Source organism: Engraulis encrasicolus, chromosome 7 (assembly GCF_034702125.1).
Source record: "Engraulis encrasicolus isolate BLACKSEA-1 chromosome 7, IST_EnEncr_1.0, whole genome shotgun sequence".
Lineage (NCBI taxonomy): Eukaryota > Metazoa > Chordata > Actinopteri > Clupeiformes > Engraulidae > Engraulis > Engraulis encrasicolus.
The window spans coordinates 56,866,244-56,882,351 of record NC_085863.1 but is presented as its reverse complement, the minus strand read 5'-3'; the positions used below and the strand labels follow the sequence as shown (position 1 = coordinate 56,882,351).

At 46.7% G+C, this 16,108-nt stretch overlaps 1 protein-coding gene across 5 annotated transcripts in view; it reads left to right on the top strand.

The window, feature by feature from the left end:
- Nucleotides 1-16,108, top strand: part of fam222ba (family with sequence similarity 222 member Ba) — a 61,642-nt gene that overhangs the window by 36,320 nt on the left and 9,214 nt on the right. For all 5 annotated transcript variants that reach the window (XM_063204100.1, XM_063204097.1, XM_063204099.1 and 2 more), the window contains one exon: nucleotides 4,347-4,474. In XM_063204100.1, the coding sequence (XP_063060170.1) occupies nucleotides 4,393-4,474 (82 nt within the window). In that variant the 5' untranslated portion in view covers nucleotides 4,347-4,392. The remainder of the gene's footprint in view (nucleotides 1-4,346; nucleotides 4,475-16,108) is intronic.

The window sequence follows — 16,108 nt, the reverse complement described above, 5'->3', positions numbered from 1 at the left end:
ATTATTTAGTGTAAGGGTTGTTCTGCCTAGTGAATAGGCGTACTGCTACAATTGCTGAACGCACAGTTAATGAAATTGCCTAGTAACTGTAAGTTGTACTTGCTACGCTAGTGCTCACCTAGATGTGATCATCGTAGCTGACGGAGGTGATTTCCTAAAGCGGATGTGTTCTCTCCTGCTCTGTCAATATTTTATGCCAGAGCTTACATTGGAAATGGGGGTCGTGTGTGTGCATGTGAGTGTGTGTGTGTGTATGTGTCATGTGCGGTGGGGTATATGAAGCAAAGGTGGGTGTAGAATGCATGAGGGACCTATCGAGCAGGATTGAGCCTCCCTTGATATGCATATGCCATGTTAAATAATTTGCCCACCACACATACTCGCACTGTCGCACATACTCTCAAACTCTTCTCTCCACAATCCCAGCAGCGGTTCTCTGTCTTGTTCTGCTCTCCTCCATGATGCATCTCTTTTGGGAGTAGCCAAGGACAGACGGGTCCCATCCCGTCCCGTGCCCGGCTTTTTGATGTACGCCCACAGAGATTTGCATGGGCGCGTGTTGGTCTGGTGGCCGCCGCGGGAGAGGTGTTGAGTCACTGGGTGCTTTAATGCCGTTTGGCTGACTGTTCAACCAGGCCGTCTGGAATGGAAAGCGAGAAAGAGAGAGGCCCGATCTGTGTGCATCCATGGCGGGACGTGTGTCTTTTTCGTCTTTCTCTCTGTCTCCCTCTCTGACACACACACACACACACACACACACACACACACACACACACACACACACACACACACTCTCACTCTCACTCTCTCTCTCTCTCTCTCTCTCTCTCTCTCTCTCCTGCTGTGCGTCCCCGGCTCTCCCCACTCAAGTCTCTCCAGTTCCAGGGTTTTTCTGCTGTTCGTGCGGCCTCAGCCAGCCTGCCTGATTTTCTGCCTGTAGTGAGTGTGAGCTGCTCAGTCTGAAACATGGCACCGCTGAGATCCGCTTGAACATTATCTACTTTTTATGCCCACGCTCTTAACCCCCATTGTGAGTCCCTGGCTCTGCGTGTGTCAGCGTGTGCAGTATATGCACACACATACACTGTGCATCAACATATGTGTATCTCCTTGTATATCTATTTATATTGCATGTGTACAGATATAGACAGAACACATGTGTACATCTTTTTAATATGGATGCCGTTCATGCTAGTGTTTGATCACACACACACACACACACACACACACACACACACACACACACACACACACTAGCAGCACAACCTACGACCAGTCCCAAGTGGCAGTCTTGTCTTCCTCCTGCCGTAGTGTGAGGGGCTCAGCACTCAGCACACTGCCGGCAGCAGGCCAGGCCAGGCCAGGCCAGGCAGGAGGCACAGGGGTGCAGCAGGGCTGGAGAGGAGAGGAGAGGAGAGGAGAGCCATTACCATAGCATGACCTTTACTGATTTGCACCCATCTTATATTCAGAGACATGTAGGGGGAACGCTTGAGTGTGTGTGCGAGAGTGCGTGTGTGTCAGTCTTCCTGGCTCTGTGTATGCGTGCGTGCGTGAGCGCGTGTGTGTTTTCAGTTATCCGTATGCAGTTATGTTTGTCTATACCTCTCATGAAAAAAGAAATCATCTCAGAGTACAGGAATAAAAAAAGACAGATCGGTAGACTTCCCCCTTAAAGCTCAACCATTTTTAAAAAGCAGACTGTGTTTTGACAGATTCTCCAATACCAAGCGTTGCATTCGCTGTATTTTTTTCTTCTTCTTCTTTCCTTCTCACATCTTTTCCCCCCTCATTCTTGAAACACTTCTTTATCCTCACAGCGCAGAAAAATGTCAGCACTTTGATGGATTAAGAAAATAGAGGGGGGGAGAGAGAGCAGAGAAATCAAGACTGCTTGTAGTGTCCCTAAAATCAGGGCCGCTGAGAGCTTCGGCTGGGCCCAGGACAAAGTCATCTGAAAGTCCAAATCCAAATTTGGACCCCCACTCTCCTGGGACAACTGACCCCTTTGGCCCCCTATCCTGGCAGCTTCCCTACCTAAAAATCCTTGTTGAGATGAGAAAATGGAGGGATGCGGAGAGGCTGTGGAGGGAGGTGCAATTGCGGGGGGGGTGAAAGAATAAGGCGTCAGGCCAATTAGAACTAATGCATGGTGACATGGTTTATTAGGGGGCAGGCTCCTCTGCCATATGGAGGGCCAGGCGCTAAATTAAGAGGTGGAGAATGGGAGCAGCCGCAGCCAACGTGATGGGGGAACAGGCTGACATGGAGAGGAGGGTTGGAGCCTGGAGGCACATGGGTGTGTGTACTTGCCTGTGTGTGTTTTGTGTGTGAGGAAGTCATGGTGGCTGGCCAGGTAAGTTGTGACGCGGTCTATTCAAGCTGGCAATGGAACTAGGTGCGCGTGTGCGTGTGTGTGTGTGTGCACGCGCTCACACTGAGAGATCCCTGATGCCCTTTCCTTGCGTCCCTGCAGCATCACTTAAGCCTTCCCAGGTTAATTGTGTAACTGCTGCCATCTTCATTAACAATCTCTCTCTCTCTCTCTTTCTCTCTCTCTCTCTCTCTCTCTCTCTCTCTCTCTCTCTCTCTCTCTCTCTCTCTCTCTCTCTCTCTCTCTCTCTCTCTCTCTCTCTCTCTCTCTCTCTCTCTCGTTTGAGGTGTAAATGATTCGTCATGACTTGACCTTTTCTAGTAGTCTGGTCTCTCTCCCTCTTCCATCTGTCTCTCTCTTTCCCTCCCTCTCTCACACTCATCCACACGTAAGCCTAAATGAAGTTCACACACACACACACTTTACCCCGCATGGCACTTTTTTTAAGGCCAGGCCCTGCTGTGAGGTGGAGGTTGTGCCATCAGTAATTGCCTCCCTCTATTCCAGGCCAAACTGTGACACACACACACACACACACACACACACACACACATACATTCCTAATGCAGTCATTTTGCCTAAATGCATTAACTTATGCAATATTGCATAATAACGATGGAAACATGACTGGCCAAATTGCGTAGACATGAACTTGGTTGGAGACACCGGAGACTAATGTGATCGTGGGGGTCAGGATGACATTAATGAACAGCCTGTAATGTGGCACATTTGGCTCTGAGTGTAAGGTGTGTGTGTGTGTGTGTGTGTGTGTGTATGTCGTCAGTGTGTATGTGTGTGTGTGTGTGTGTGTTTGTCGTCTATATGTATTTTTGTTCGCACATATGCCTGCATTTGTGTTTGCGTTCGACCCAGGGATAAATAACAAGGTCATGGTGCTCATTATGCCATCAGAGAGGTGTAATGCCCTTGATCACGCAAGTGATGAGATGCTTGCTTGTTTGCTTGCTAGCTTGTTTGTTTGTAGAGCATCTAAGCGTATGCCTCTGAATGTATATGGTTTTATTCTCCTGCTGTTGGCCAGATTCTGTGAAGGTAGAGCGAGGCTCCCCCGTTCAGCTTTGATGATTTTTCCCTGGCTTTTTTTTTTTTGTCCCACGCAAAAGTACGTCAGAGAGTGGAGGGTTCATGCACCCTTGTGCCTCCTCAGGCGGTGTGTGTGTACGTCTGCATTTGTGTGTGTGTGTGTGTACGTCTGTATTTGTGTGTGTGTGTACGACTGTATTTGTGTGTACGGCTGTATTTGTGTGTACGGCTGTATTTGTGTGTGTGTGTGTGTGTGTGTGTGTGTACGTCTGTATTTGTGTGTGTGTAAGTCTGTATGTATATGGATATTAGTGTGTGTCCGTGTCCAGCCCAGGCGAGCGTTTGATGTTTAATTGAAGTTGTTATTGGGCATCAAATGTCAGTGGGCCGGCTGCTGCAGGTGTGTGTGAGGGGAGTCTAATTGGAAGGTAACGCTGCCCTGCTCGCCCCACACACCACACGCCTTTCATCCTCACAAGCTGCAGCGCCCAATTTAGCCAGTTGCCCTCTCTCACTCTCTCACTGTCTCACTCTCTCACTGTCTCACTGTCTGTCTCTCTCTCTCTCTCTCTCTCTCTCTCTTGCTCTCTACTATCGTTCTCTGATCTCTTACCCTCTCGCTCTGTCTCCCCCCCCCTTTCTCTCTCTACCTCTCTGCCTCCACCCTCTTTTGGTGCCATTTGTCCCCCCACAGCAGTATGGATCGTCTGGTGGTCCCCTACCCAGTCACCTCCTCCTCTAGGTTTTTGGCTTCTCTTGCATCTGAACATGGAGTCAATGTTGAGTGTCCTGATGCTGACTCTGTCTCTGTCTCTGTCTCTGTCTCTGTCTGTTTCTCTCTCTCTCTCTCTCTCTCTCTCTCTCTCTCTCTCTCTCTCTCTCTCTCTCTCTCTCTCTCTCTCTCTCTCTCTCTCTCTCTCTGCTACAGTGTGAGGAGGCGTGTGTATCCCATGTTGCACTAGTGTTGGTGTGAAATGCTGGCCTGTCTGCCAGGGCCAGGTGACCTCTCCCTCCAGCTTCTCTCCCACACGCAGATGAACACTGGACTTCAGAAATGTAAGTCTCACACTCGCTCTCTCTCACTCACACACACACACACACACACACGGGTGGTTGACGTTTAAGGGCGTAACGCAAAAAAAAAAAAAAAGTTTTTCAAATTCCTGAAAAAAATGATGGATAAAAATTGGAAAAAATAGAAAAAAATAAAGCACTTAGTGGTCTGTGGAATTTCACCTTATTTTTGCCATTTTTGGGAAAATGTGTCCTGCATCAACACATAGCATAGGCATGTCACACCGCAGGAAAATGGAGTCACACCACAAGGAATTCACTGCATTATGGCCATTTTAATCCTTTTGTATACATGACTGACATCTGAGCTCATGCTAACTTGATAATGATATTGTGTTTAATCTTAATATGTGTTTTCATTAATAAAAAAAACTTTGTTTTCCTCCTATAAGAGCAGTCACACCACAGGACACCATAAAATGAACCTAAGCATTGCGTGACAGAAAGATTGCAATATGAAGACATATTAAGAGGTTAAGGGTGCATCCCAATATGTGACCTTGCCTCCTCCACTTGCCTCCTCCACTTGCTTCTCGTCATGATGACATCACTGACAACAGCATTACTTTTCAATATCTTGAGAAAGCTCAATTGTNAACTCTTTTTCTCATTTGCAATTGGGATGGTGAATGAAAAACAGTCCCTCAAAAGTTGTTGTGGCGAGGCTGACAGCTGGGAAACTTTATCGTTTTCTCCACGGAGGAGGGGCCAGGAGGCGGGACGAGGAGACAAGCACAAGTGGAGGAGGCAAGGACACATATTGGGATGCACCCTAAGAGTCACATTAAACTTCCACAGCACTCTCCAATAACTGAGGTACTGACTGGTTAGGAGCCAGTCTTTAAGACCCGTGTAGTTGGCCTTGCAGCTGCCCGTTCACAAACATTGACATACATGTCACCCCACAGGACGCAATTTGTGTTACGAAATTGAACTTGTAGTTAATATTACTGTCTTGAGTTTTTTCCACATTCACATATCTTAATCTAAAGTTAAGATTTATGCAATCATGCCAAATGCTTCATACATTATTCAAAATGTTGTTGGTTAATTTATATATATATATTATTATATATTGTTTCATTAATGTTACAGTCACACCGCAGGAAATTTGACATATAAACCTTTACATAAATCTTAACAAAAATGTTTCTTCTCATCTAAGACTAATATGAAACATAATGTACCACATCTTCTTTCATTGACATTTGTTGTTTAAAGGAAAATAACAGTTTTGTAGGTTTTTAACCAATGTTACGAAAAAACAAGGCGTCACGTCTCCCACCCATATACACACACACATACACACACACACACACTGTAAGCCTATTGCTCGCACTCTCTCTCGATTCTTTCTTGCTCACTCTCTCTGTCTCACTTTCACTCACTCACTCACACAGACAATTTGAGAAACAGAGCCATACAGAAACGATGTACTCTGTAGCTTCTCCAAATCTTTAGTCAATGACTATTAATATGAATGTGACTGAACAAAAAAAAACACTGTGGTGGTGTTTTTTCCAGAATGTTCCTCTTGTTTTAATTCTCCTCTCAGCCAAATGGCCCTGTGTTGTGTACAGTAGTTGGTGTTGTGTACTGTTGTACAGCCCCGACCCCCCTCAGATCACCTCGTCTTGACCCTGCAGATAGTGTATGTAGGTGCCGCTGCCTCTGCTGACCCTGCGCTGGCCTTCTTGCCCAGCAGGGCAGCACCCACTCCACACTTGGCATGCTGGGCCAGGACCGCGCTGATGGATGCCTTCCGGGCCCCATCCCACTCTCTCTGCACAATCCTCTTTCTGCTCTATTCTCAGTGCACCTCTCTTTTCCCTCCACTCTGCTCTCTTCCCTCCACTCTGCTCTATTTTTTCTCCATCCTCGCTCCTCTCTCCTCTCCTCTCCTCGCCTCTATTTTCCTTTCTCCTCTCGTCTCTCCTCTCTCCTCTCTATTCCACTCTCTTCTCTCCTCCACTTCATTCTGTTCTCTCCTCTCTCTGCTCTGCCACCCACTTGAGGTTACTATGGTTGCCTGTGGTCCTCCAGTGCTCTCGCATGACTCCCTTGCTCCTATAGCCAGCTGGGCAAGTTTCCCTAGAAGAGAAAAGTGAACTCATCTGAAACCCCCACCCCACCCCCTTATGGCAATTAGTGGAACGTTATTCCACAGGAGCCTCACAATCGATTGTCAGATGCTGTTGTCTTATAAGATTTTGCAGTTTCAAATGCTGCCAACTTGTGGACAGATTGGATATCAAACGTTTGATATTTACAACTACCACACATTTACCATTGGAGACAAGAATATTGGTTGTGATTTTTTTTTTTTGCGCACAAACTGACATCAGAATTGCCTACGATTTTGCAGTTGTGTAGTTTGAGCCTAGTTCAAGGCCACGGCTGCTCTACCCCATTGCACCATCCCACCGACTTTTCTGGCTCCATCCAGCCTCTCCTTGCTCCAAAACAAGGCCTCTTTTCTCCCAAAGCTCACTCGAGCCTCCCGACAAGTGAATTATTATTATTTGTTTTATATCCCTCATTTATTTATTTTCAGTGGGCCAAGCTAAATAGCCCTTGACAGATCTCCACTAAAATATCCTGGCCTGTCACTCACCAGCTTGTCAAGTGGTTTGCCGTACACATCAGCCTAGTCGTCCTACGCCCCCCACATACACGTGTGTGTGTGTGCGTGTGTGCGTGTGTGCGTGTGTGCGTGCGTGCGTGCGTGCGTGCGTGCGTGCGTGCGTGCGTGCGTGCGTGCGTGCGTGCGTGCGTGCTGGAGAGAAGATATGGGGTGAATGGAGCTAGGGGGAGGTCAACAGGAATGGTTGTTGTGAAAACAGTAGAGTTGGGTGTAGTGTAGAGGCTGATGTTTGGCCCCATTAGAGAGGAAGCAGGAGAGAGGAGCGGTACTAATAACTCACTGGGGACACACTGCCTCCTTACCGAAGCTATGGTGGCCCAGGCATCCCACCTGTGTGTGTTTGCGTGTGTGCTTGTGTGTGTGTGCGTGACTGCGTGTGTGTGTGTGTGTGCGCGTGCGTGCCTGTGTGTATCTGTGTGCGTGCGTGCGTGCGTGCGTGTGTGTGTATCTGTGTATCTGTGTATCTGCTTGCGTGTGTGTGTGTGTGTGTGTGTGTGTGTGTGGTGGCTATGATGAGGAACCCAGTCTCATTAGGAGGAAATGTGCGAGTCAGATGAGAGCGGAAGGTGAGCAGTCAACATGCACTGTGGGGTGCCAGTGCAGAGCAGTGTACAGTAGTGTGGTGTTGAATCTACCCATGTGGCAAATCCTATCTTGTTTCTTTTTGCGTTTTTTTGTAAGACAGTGGGCTTTTATGCCTTTATTGGAGATGGAGTAGTGGATGCTTAAAGGAAAGCAGTGAGTGAGTGGGTGGGTGAGTGGGTGAGTGAGAGATGAATGGGGAAATGGGCTCTAAATAAATGAAAATGAATTGTGAAAAAGGCTTTGGCCGAAACGTCTGTCTGTCATGCTAACCCACTAAAATGAAATACAAGAATCATACTTTTCTACAAAGCACACACAGCCCACACAGACTAACACAACTACAGTCAGACCTAATGTAAACTCAGTAGAACTAAGGCTCTGCAGAAATTACTGTATACTCTGCGACGACTCCGATCTTTGCTGAAGGACTGTTAAGGTGACCGTGATTGGGCCACTTTTACACATCCGACCGTCGTCTCCTAACTGATTGCCCGTGCGCTTCTCCTGCGGAAGAGGAAGGCTTGTCAGATCGCGAGTTCAGTTCCTACACTTCCTCCTCTCCAAAGCAGATCAAATCTGTCCATTACGCGCCGTCTCCTCTCCGCGTCTCGATCCCAGAGGAGCTCAGGATTTCTCAAGGGGTTTTGGTCCACACTAGAATACAAGTCAGTTTGACCCACTTCTATTGTGTTTTTTCCCATTAAAGCCCCCACCCACCTCTCTGTGTTTTCTCTCTCTCTCTCTCTCTCTCTCTCTCTCTCTCTCTCTCTCTCTCTCTCTCTCTCTCTCTCTCTCTCTCTCTCTCTCTCTCTCTCTCTCTCTCTCTCTCTCTCTCTCTCTCCGTCTCTGCCCTCCCCTCTGCCGATGTGCCTCATCAGGGCTGTAATTTAAGGATCACTGTAATCAGACTAACCTCAGGAGTGGCTATTATGGCAGAATAGGCTGGCTCTTTGACACACACACACACACACAATCAGGCACATACACCAGTACCCCCATCTATGAAGAAAATCAGCCCAAACCTTCATGTATGAGGTGTTTCAATCTAGTATGCTCTCCCTTTCTGATCGCGTGTGCGCACCCTGATATTCCCCAAGGGCTCGGTCAGGCAGTTCTATTCACGGGCTGAGCTTTGTACATATCCGAAAGCACCCCTCTGCTCTCTTTTCTCCTCTCCTCTCCTCCCCTGGACTATCGGCCCTTTCCTTTTCATCCTGCTTTTTTAAAGAGCCCTTTCAGGCAGGAAGCGGAGCTGAGGGCTAAACAAAAGGCCTGTGAGCCACTCTGCATCGCTTTCCGAGCCGCAATTTGTGAGACTCTCGGGGGGGCCGAACTCGTTTCTCCCTCTTCATGTCAGCCTTTTTTTTCTCCTTTTTCTCTTGTTTTTGTTGTTTTGTTCCCCCTTTTCCGGAGCATTTTGGCAGCGCCAGATGTGCCTCCTTTGACAACTGGGATGGATGCATCTAGGCGCTATGCAACGTCTAGGCGCTATGAAACTTTGATTGGTGGTTCGGACAGCTGTGTTTTTTTTGTGCCGTCTCTGGCACATCAGCCAATATGACAGTGGCCTCAAATGCCCCGTCAGCTGCACATGCAGGACAGAGATGTCTGCTCAACCTCTTGCTGCTCCTTACCTCCCATCACCAGACATGTCTGCCCCTTACCTCTCCATGTCACCAAACATGGCTGCTAACCTCCCTCCGTACAGGCAAGACATTACTGCTCCCTCCCTTCCTCCGGTCACCAGAGTAAGACGAGGCTTCCTGCACTGCGGCCCTTCTCTCTTACTGTGAGAACTCCCACAGAACACCATTTGGCTTTTCACCAGCCCAGCAAGCTGCCTAGGTACTGAAATTGCCCTCTCAAAAAAGGCAATTTAGCCTTCACTGAATATGAGGGCATTTCCATTATCCCCAAAGGAAGATACAATGCACATAAAACCAATAATAATGTCATCCAAATTCATGTAATAGAATAGAAGACTAAAGTGCAATGATACAGGGAGCGGTGTTTTGATGAGTGTGTTTTTCTGCCTGTCAAGGTGGGTATGCATTTATGACATCAATAAGAGAAACTGCTCTGCTAGCTCGCAATGGTTTGTTTCCTTTTCAAGGAATTAGGTGCCACTCATATAGATTAATTTTGTCACATGCATTATGTATATGATTTACTAACACTGACCATAATCATTTACTCATGAGAGAACCCATGAAATATTCATGGAATGCATCGGGATGAAAAATGATTACAGAAGTTCTTGGGAAGGCTCCCAGTTGACGGTCTGCTGTTTTCTTCACAGCCTGCAACACAGGCAAAAGGAGATACTGTCTTTACTTTTTAAATAGCGGGAAAGTGCCAAGTAAGGCAACATTTTCAGGCCTGTCTTCTGTGCATTGTACTCCTGGTTTGGATGTGGCGATTCATAACGCTGTACCCTAATTAATGACCTCGTAATAATGCCCGTGCCAGTCGGGCAGTGCCAGCATTAGTAGTGGCACCTCCAGGAACTTGCAAATCACTAACCCTGGCAGACACCCTGACAGCACTTTTATTTTGTCTTTTCAGGTGGAGGAGGAAGGGGCACCACCAACCTCACTTTGATATTTGAAGGAGATACACACTCTGGCTGTGGTTTTATTTCATATTTGGGTGGCAGGCAGCGAGGGGTTTTGGGGGCTTTGAGTCTGACTTCAAATGCTGATGACTGTCAGTCAGTGACACACTCTTTTGTTTTGTATTCGGATGGGTAGGAGGCACCACCAAACTCTCCTTGCAACTCTCCTGAGGCAATCTGGCTGCCATTTTTATGCCTTTTTGTGGGCAGTGGGGAGGGGGATTGCAACTTCAAATGCCAGCGATTCTCAGTAACACTCTTTTGATGTTATATTTGAGTGGTAGGGGGGGGGATACTACCAAAGCAAGGGAGGCTGGCTGGCTGCAGTTTTATTTCATATTTTGGGGTGGCAGGGAGGGAGTGGCGGTGGCTGTGATTTCGAAAAGCTGTTTTTGTCAGTAGCACTTACTTCCTTATTTGCTGGGGAGGGACGCCACCAAACACTCAATGCCATTTTCCCCTTTCTGTCTGCAATTTTATTTCATATTTTGGGGTTGCAGGAAGGGATTGTTTTTGTGGGGCTGTGAGTGTGACTTCAAATAGGTGTGTTTGTCAGAAACATGGTTTTATTTTATTTTTGGTGGGGAGGGGGCACGCCCAAATTCGCCTTGCTATCTTCGCCTCAATGCTATTTTATTTCATATTTTAGGGTGGTGGGGACTGGGGAGGTGCTTTGGGGGTTGCTGAGTGTGACTTGAAAGAGCTGTGTTTGTCAGTAATTGCTCCTCATCCGGGGGCTGCTGGGGTGAAGCGCGACTCTGCTCTGCTCCGCTCTGCTCAGCATGCCTCATCTGTCTCCAGGCCATCGATACGCAGCACTGAAAGCAACGTCAAATCTCCGGGGCGCCATTCGTCACCGTGACTGAGAGCTAATCTAACACAGTGTCTGTGTGTCTATAGAGAGACAGACAGAGACACAGAGAGAGAGAAACAAAGACAGACAGACAGACAGAGAGAGAGCGAGATGGGGCAGACAGAGGCAAGACAGGAGAGAGTTGAGGAAAGGGAGGGAGAGAGAAAGCTAGAGAAAGACTTTGAAAAAAAAGAAGGGAGTAGGAGAGATATGGCAGATTGTCTGTCTTGGTCTCCTCTCCACTTGTCATTGCCATTTTTGCCACTCCAACCTCCCCTCCAAACTTCTCTGAATCACCCTGCCCATCGCTTTATCTTTTCTATGGGAGGAGCGTATTGGAAATGGAGGTAGATTGGTGTGCATTTGGGACTGCAAAGTGCCCTGCAGGAGAACCTTTAGGGCAGTTAATCTTAAACTGTGGCCCGGGGCCCATTGGTGGGCCCTGAAGCATTTCTAAAAATTCAAAATAATATTTGTGTGTGTGTTGCTGCTGTTGACTTTTATTTGAATTTTATTGTTTATTGAGTCAGAGGTAGGCCCTGAGCATTTGTGAAAAATAGGATGTGGGCCCCAAGTTTAAAAAGGTTGGGAACCTCTGCTTTAGGGGTATTTTACTGTAGCTGGGTGAGAGATGAGCTGCCCTTTGGCCCACCCCTCTGCCTCCCCAAACTCTTCCCCAATAAATGACTAGCTTTTTCCGTTTCCTACAAGCCATTCACCACCCACACCACTACCTCCACCTCCCCATCCAACTTTCCTCCTTTCCCTCCTGGAGATACAGATCAGAGTGGCGTGCTCTGACTGTAATGCAGAGACCGACCGAGAGAATCATTTGAAAGTTGTTAGAGGTAGGATCGTCTTTCAGACGAGGCGAAGGCAAAGTGAACAAACGAACAGTCACAGTGTCTTCCCAATGATGGCAAAAAACGCGATCTGCATCAGAGAGAGACAAACAGTGCTGTGACTCTATATCCCCTTATACAGAGGGCATAATCACCTCATCACCACCGGACAAACAGAGAGAGAGGGAGAGGAAGAGGGAGGGAGGGATGAAAAGCTTTTCCTTCTCATGAGCTTTAGAGCTTCATCCTGTTCCAACTGTACTGGTGTTGCCAGATTGGGCTGTTTCCCGCCAAATTGGGCTACTTAGGATGGGCATCTGCGGGTAAAAAGGGGCATTGGGCCAGTTTTTCTGTAAATGTATGGCCATAGAAATCAATACAATTTGGTACAATTGGGTGGGATTTAGTGCCTCTATGTGGTTTTTGGGCTGGAAATGATTATATCTGGCAACCCTGGTGTAGCAGTACAATCAAGGTGGGGTTGCAGGTATGACATCACGTTGGGGGAACGCCCCCAGGATTCTAAGGTTCTACATAGACTCCTATGAGCCTTCGGAGCCCCCAACGTGATGTCATAATAACACATTTTCTTAAAATGGTTAACCTGCAACCCCACCTTTTAACTATTCATTTGGTGATCATGGCGACGGTGGCTATATAGACTGGTGCAACACAGGATGCAGGATGACTATACTGTAGTGTAGATAGCTAATGTCTTCATGAGAGGTGGATAAATTCAGTCTGAAAGGTAGAGTAAACATTGCTTATTTAACCTTTGTCTTGCCAGGAAAGTCGCATTTGAGACAAATAATCTCTTCTTGCCAGGGAGTCCCGTTTTCAGTTCCATTTATCTCCCACTCGTGCCACTTTCTCCCAGCTCAGCCGACATAGTGCGCATTTATCTCCCTCATTAGAGCCAGTCAAATCCTATCAGGAACTAGTGACATTATTGTCCATTTATTTTACGCTCGCCTATGGACTCGCACGTTTTATTAAAAAAAGAAAAAACCCTCAAAAGCTCAGTTCATTAAAAGAAAAATGACTCCCTGCTCTTGCTCTGTGTTTTCTTTTTATGGAGGTTTGTAATAAGAGCCAGAGCGGGAGTAAAAAGTGTGAAAGTGTGAGCGGTGGCCTGTAGGCTCTGGTACTGGAGCTCTAATTAGCGCCTGCTGACGCTGCAGAGGAGAGGCTGTGTTCCCCCATTAGCAGGGTAATTAAAGCACAACCTGCCTGCTTGGCCGACTGCTCTGCACATCTGGGGAGGGAGGGAGGGAGGAAGAGAGAGAGAGGGAGAGACAATGGGCAGCCATGGCCTAGTGGTTAGAGAGTTGGTCTTTCAATCTAGGGGTTGCCGGTTCGAATCCCCCACGACCTCTCCCTACACCTCCATCCATGGCTGAAGTGCCCTTGAGCAAGGCACCTAACCCCACATTGCTCCAGGGACTGTAACCAATACCCTGAAAAATAATAGTTGTAAGTCGCTTTGAACAAATGAAAGCGTCAGCTAAGTGAAATGTAATGTAATGTAACGTAACAATGAGTGTACTGTAGAAGAATTGAGAGAGAGAGAGAGCGAGCAAAGGAAAAGCTGAGAGAACAAGTAAGGCTATAACTGCTTCTCTGCATCTCCTTTGCTCAAGGCATCTGGCATGTAGAGTTCATGACGGGTTGTATCGATAGTGTGTGTGTGAAGGAGAAAGGGCGAGAGGGTGTGTATGTGGGCGCCCGTGTGCGTATGAGATGCATATGTTTGAGAGAAGGAGCACCTCCACCACCTCTCTTTAAAAAAGATAGAGCAGAAATGGTATAGGTTGAACCAGAGATGGTGAATAGAGAGGAAGAACAAAGAGAAGCAAGGTGCTCATTTGTATGTGTGTGTTCTGTTTGCATCTTCATGGTGAATGACCATGGTGAATGACTTGTGCATGCGTCATTACTACATTAGAGGTGCCATACTGACTTGTGGACATCATTGCATTTAGCATAGTGACTTGTGTATGCATCATTTACAGCCACCACAGTGGCTTGTGTTTGCATCTTCGGGGCGTGAGAGCAGCTTGTGCATGCATCGTTAGAGGGACACAATAACCAGTGTCATGGCCACTTCACCTGAGCCCATCGTCCCCTCTGGCAGGTGCCCCCTGTCACGCTTCCACCAGTAACCCTCAGCAGCGCAGCTGAGGCCAGGCTCAGGGTCCAGACGTGCCGTATGGAAATGCATGCAAATGGACCTGCAAGGGCCGGTCGAAGAGCAGCAGAGGGCGTGTTTGGATGTGCGTGTATGTGTGCACTTGTGTGCGTGCGTGTGCGTGCAGGTGTTTGTGTGCGTATGCGTGTATGCGTATGCGCGCACGTGCATGTGCATGCATGTAGTGGTGTGCGTCTACGCATGTGTCTATGTGGTGTGTGTGTGAGCGTGCGTGTATAGATGTGCTGGTGGGGGATTTGCAGAGGGAAGTGCAGGTCATGAAAATAGCAGTAGGTGAAGCTGCAAGTCGGAGACCTTCAAAGATCTCCAAGCCCCAGTGCCTAGCAGCACTTTATACTCCAGACACAGTCTGTGAGAATGAGTCAGTTCAGTTTGCATGCCTTTAACCATGGCATTAGTTTTTTTTAGAACCGGTCTTCTCTAATAGTATGCAAGAGGGTTCATCCTGTTAGGGCTGGACATATTAACTCTAAACGTAACCTTATTTTGTTTGTTTCCAAACATGTTATCAATTAAACTGTACATGTGTTTGTTGTCAGTGGTTTAATCTGCAAAAAGTGGAAATGTGTATACCGTATACAGCACCTATAAAGAGTCATTAATGTATAGGAAATATAATCCACATATAATTAGGCATTACTACAGTGCCGCCAGGTAATATTGGCACCCTTGAAGTTTAAGTACATTATGGGACATATCTCCAGAAAACAAATAATATGGTCAACCATGATATTTCTATAGATAGCTTGTGGTTGATACTAAATATAAAAAATATCAACAGCATTAAATACTAAACTATGAGAGGGAAATAATTGAAGATGGTGAAGTTCCCGGGATCACTGGTATTGGCACCCTTTACTGGATACCATTTTGGAAACCTAATTTGACTCAATTATGGTAAATCGCAAATGGGAATCACCTTTGACTAATTGCTTTTGCCCATAGAACATGAATTAGGCAAGGAATTATGATATTTGTGTTTAAATAGCCACCTGTCACATCTTGTGTGTCTTTCACCAATCTGAAGACAGAGGAGCTGCCTGAGGACACCACAAATACTATTATTTACAAAAACAAGACCTCCAAATAATAAAAGGTCATCTCAAAAGACCTTGGTAAACCATTTTCAACACTGTGTTGTGTTATTCAGAAATCTGTCAAACATGGAGCTGTAAAGAACATCTTTGGATGTGGGGGGTAGAGGAAGATATTATGATAAAAGTCTTTGGAAGTCGGTGCAAATAATGAAAAAACACAGGGACTAACATCTACAGACCTGACGGTCAACTTTGAACTGTTTTGGGTAGTTTTTTTTCAATAAGCACCCCGTGTTAAACACTACACAAAGTAGTGCCTTTTGGTTGGAGACCAAGGCAGACCACATTGCTTAATAAAAGTCATAACAGGGAACACCTGACGGCTGTATGAAAAAATACAGGCCTAGCACAGCCCTTTTAAGAATGTTTTAAGGTCAGATGAAGCAATAGCACAGTTTTTCAGTGACTCACACAAACAGCATGTTTGCATACTCTGCAAGAAAGTCTTTAAGGAAAAGGACACCCTAACAAAAAGCAAGCATGGTGTCCGATCCATAATATTATGTCACCCCATTGTTGCATCAGGTGGCTTTGACTGTATCACAGGTATCATGACAGGCATCATGACATGACAGGTATCATCATTTACAGTAAAATGTGTAACCATGGCAAGAACACTTGGTTTGAGTTGAACATCATGTGCACTCCAGAAAGACAAAAACCCAAAGAACACAACCAAATGCACAGTGGATTGGTTGTAAAAATGAAAGAACACAGTCATTGATGAAAACCAAAACCTTCAGAGGCTGCCATTGCTGTCTAATAGTGTGCA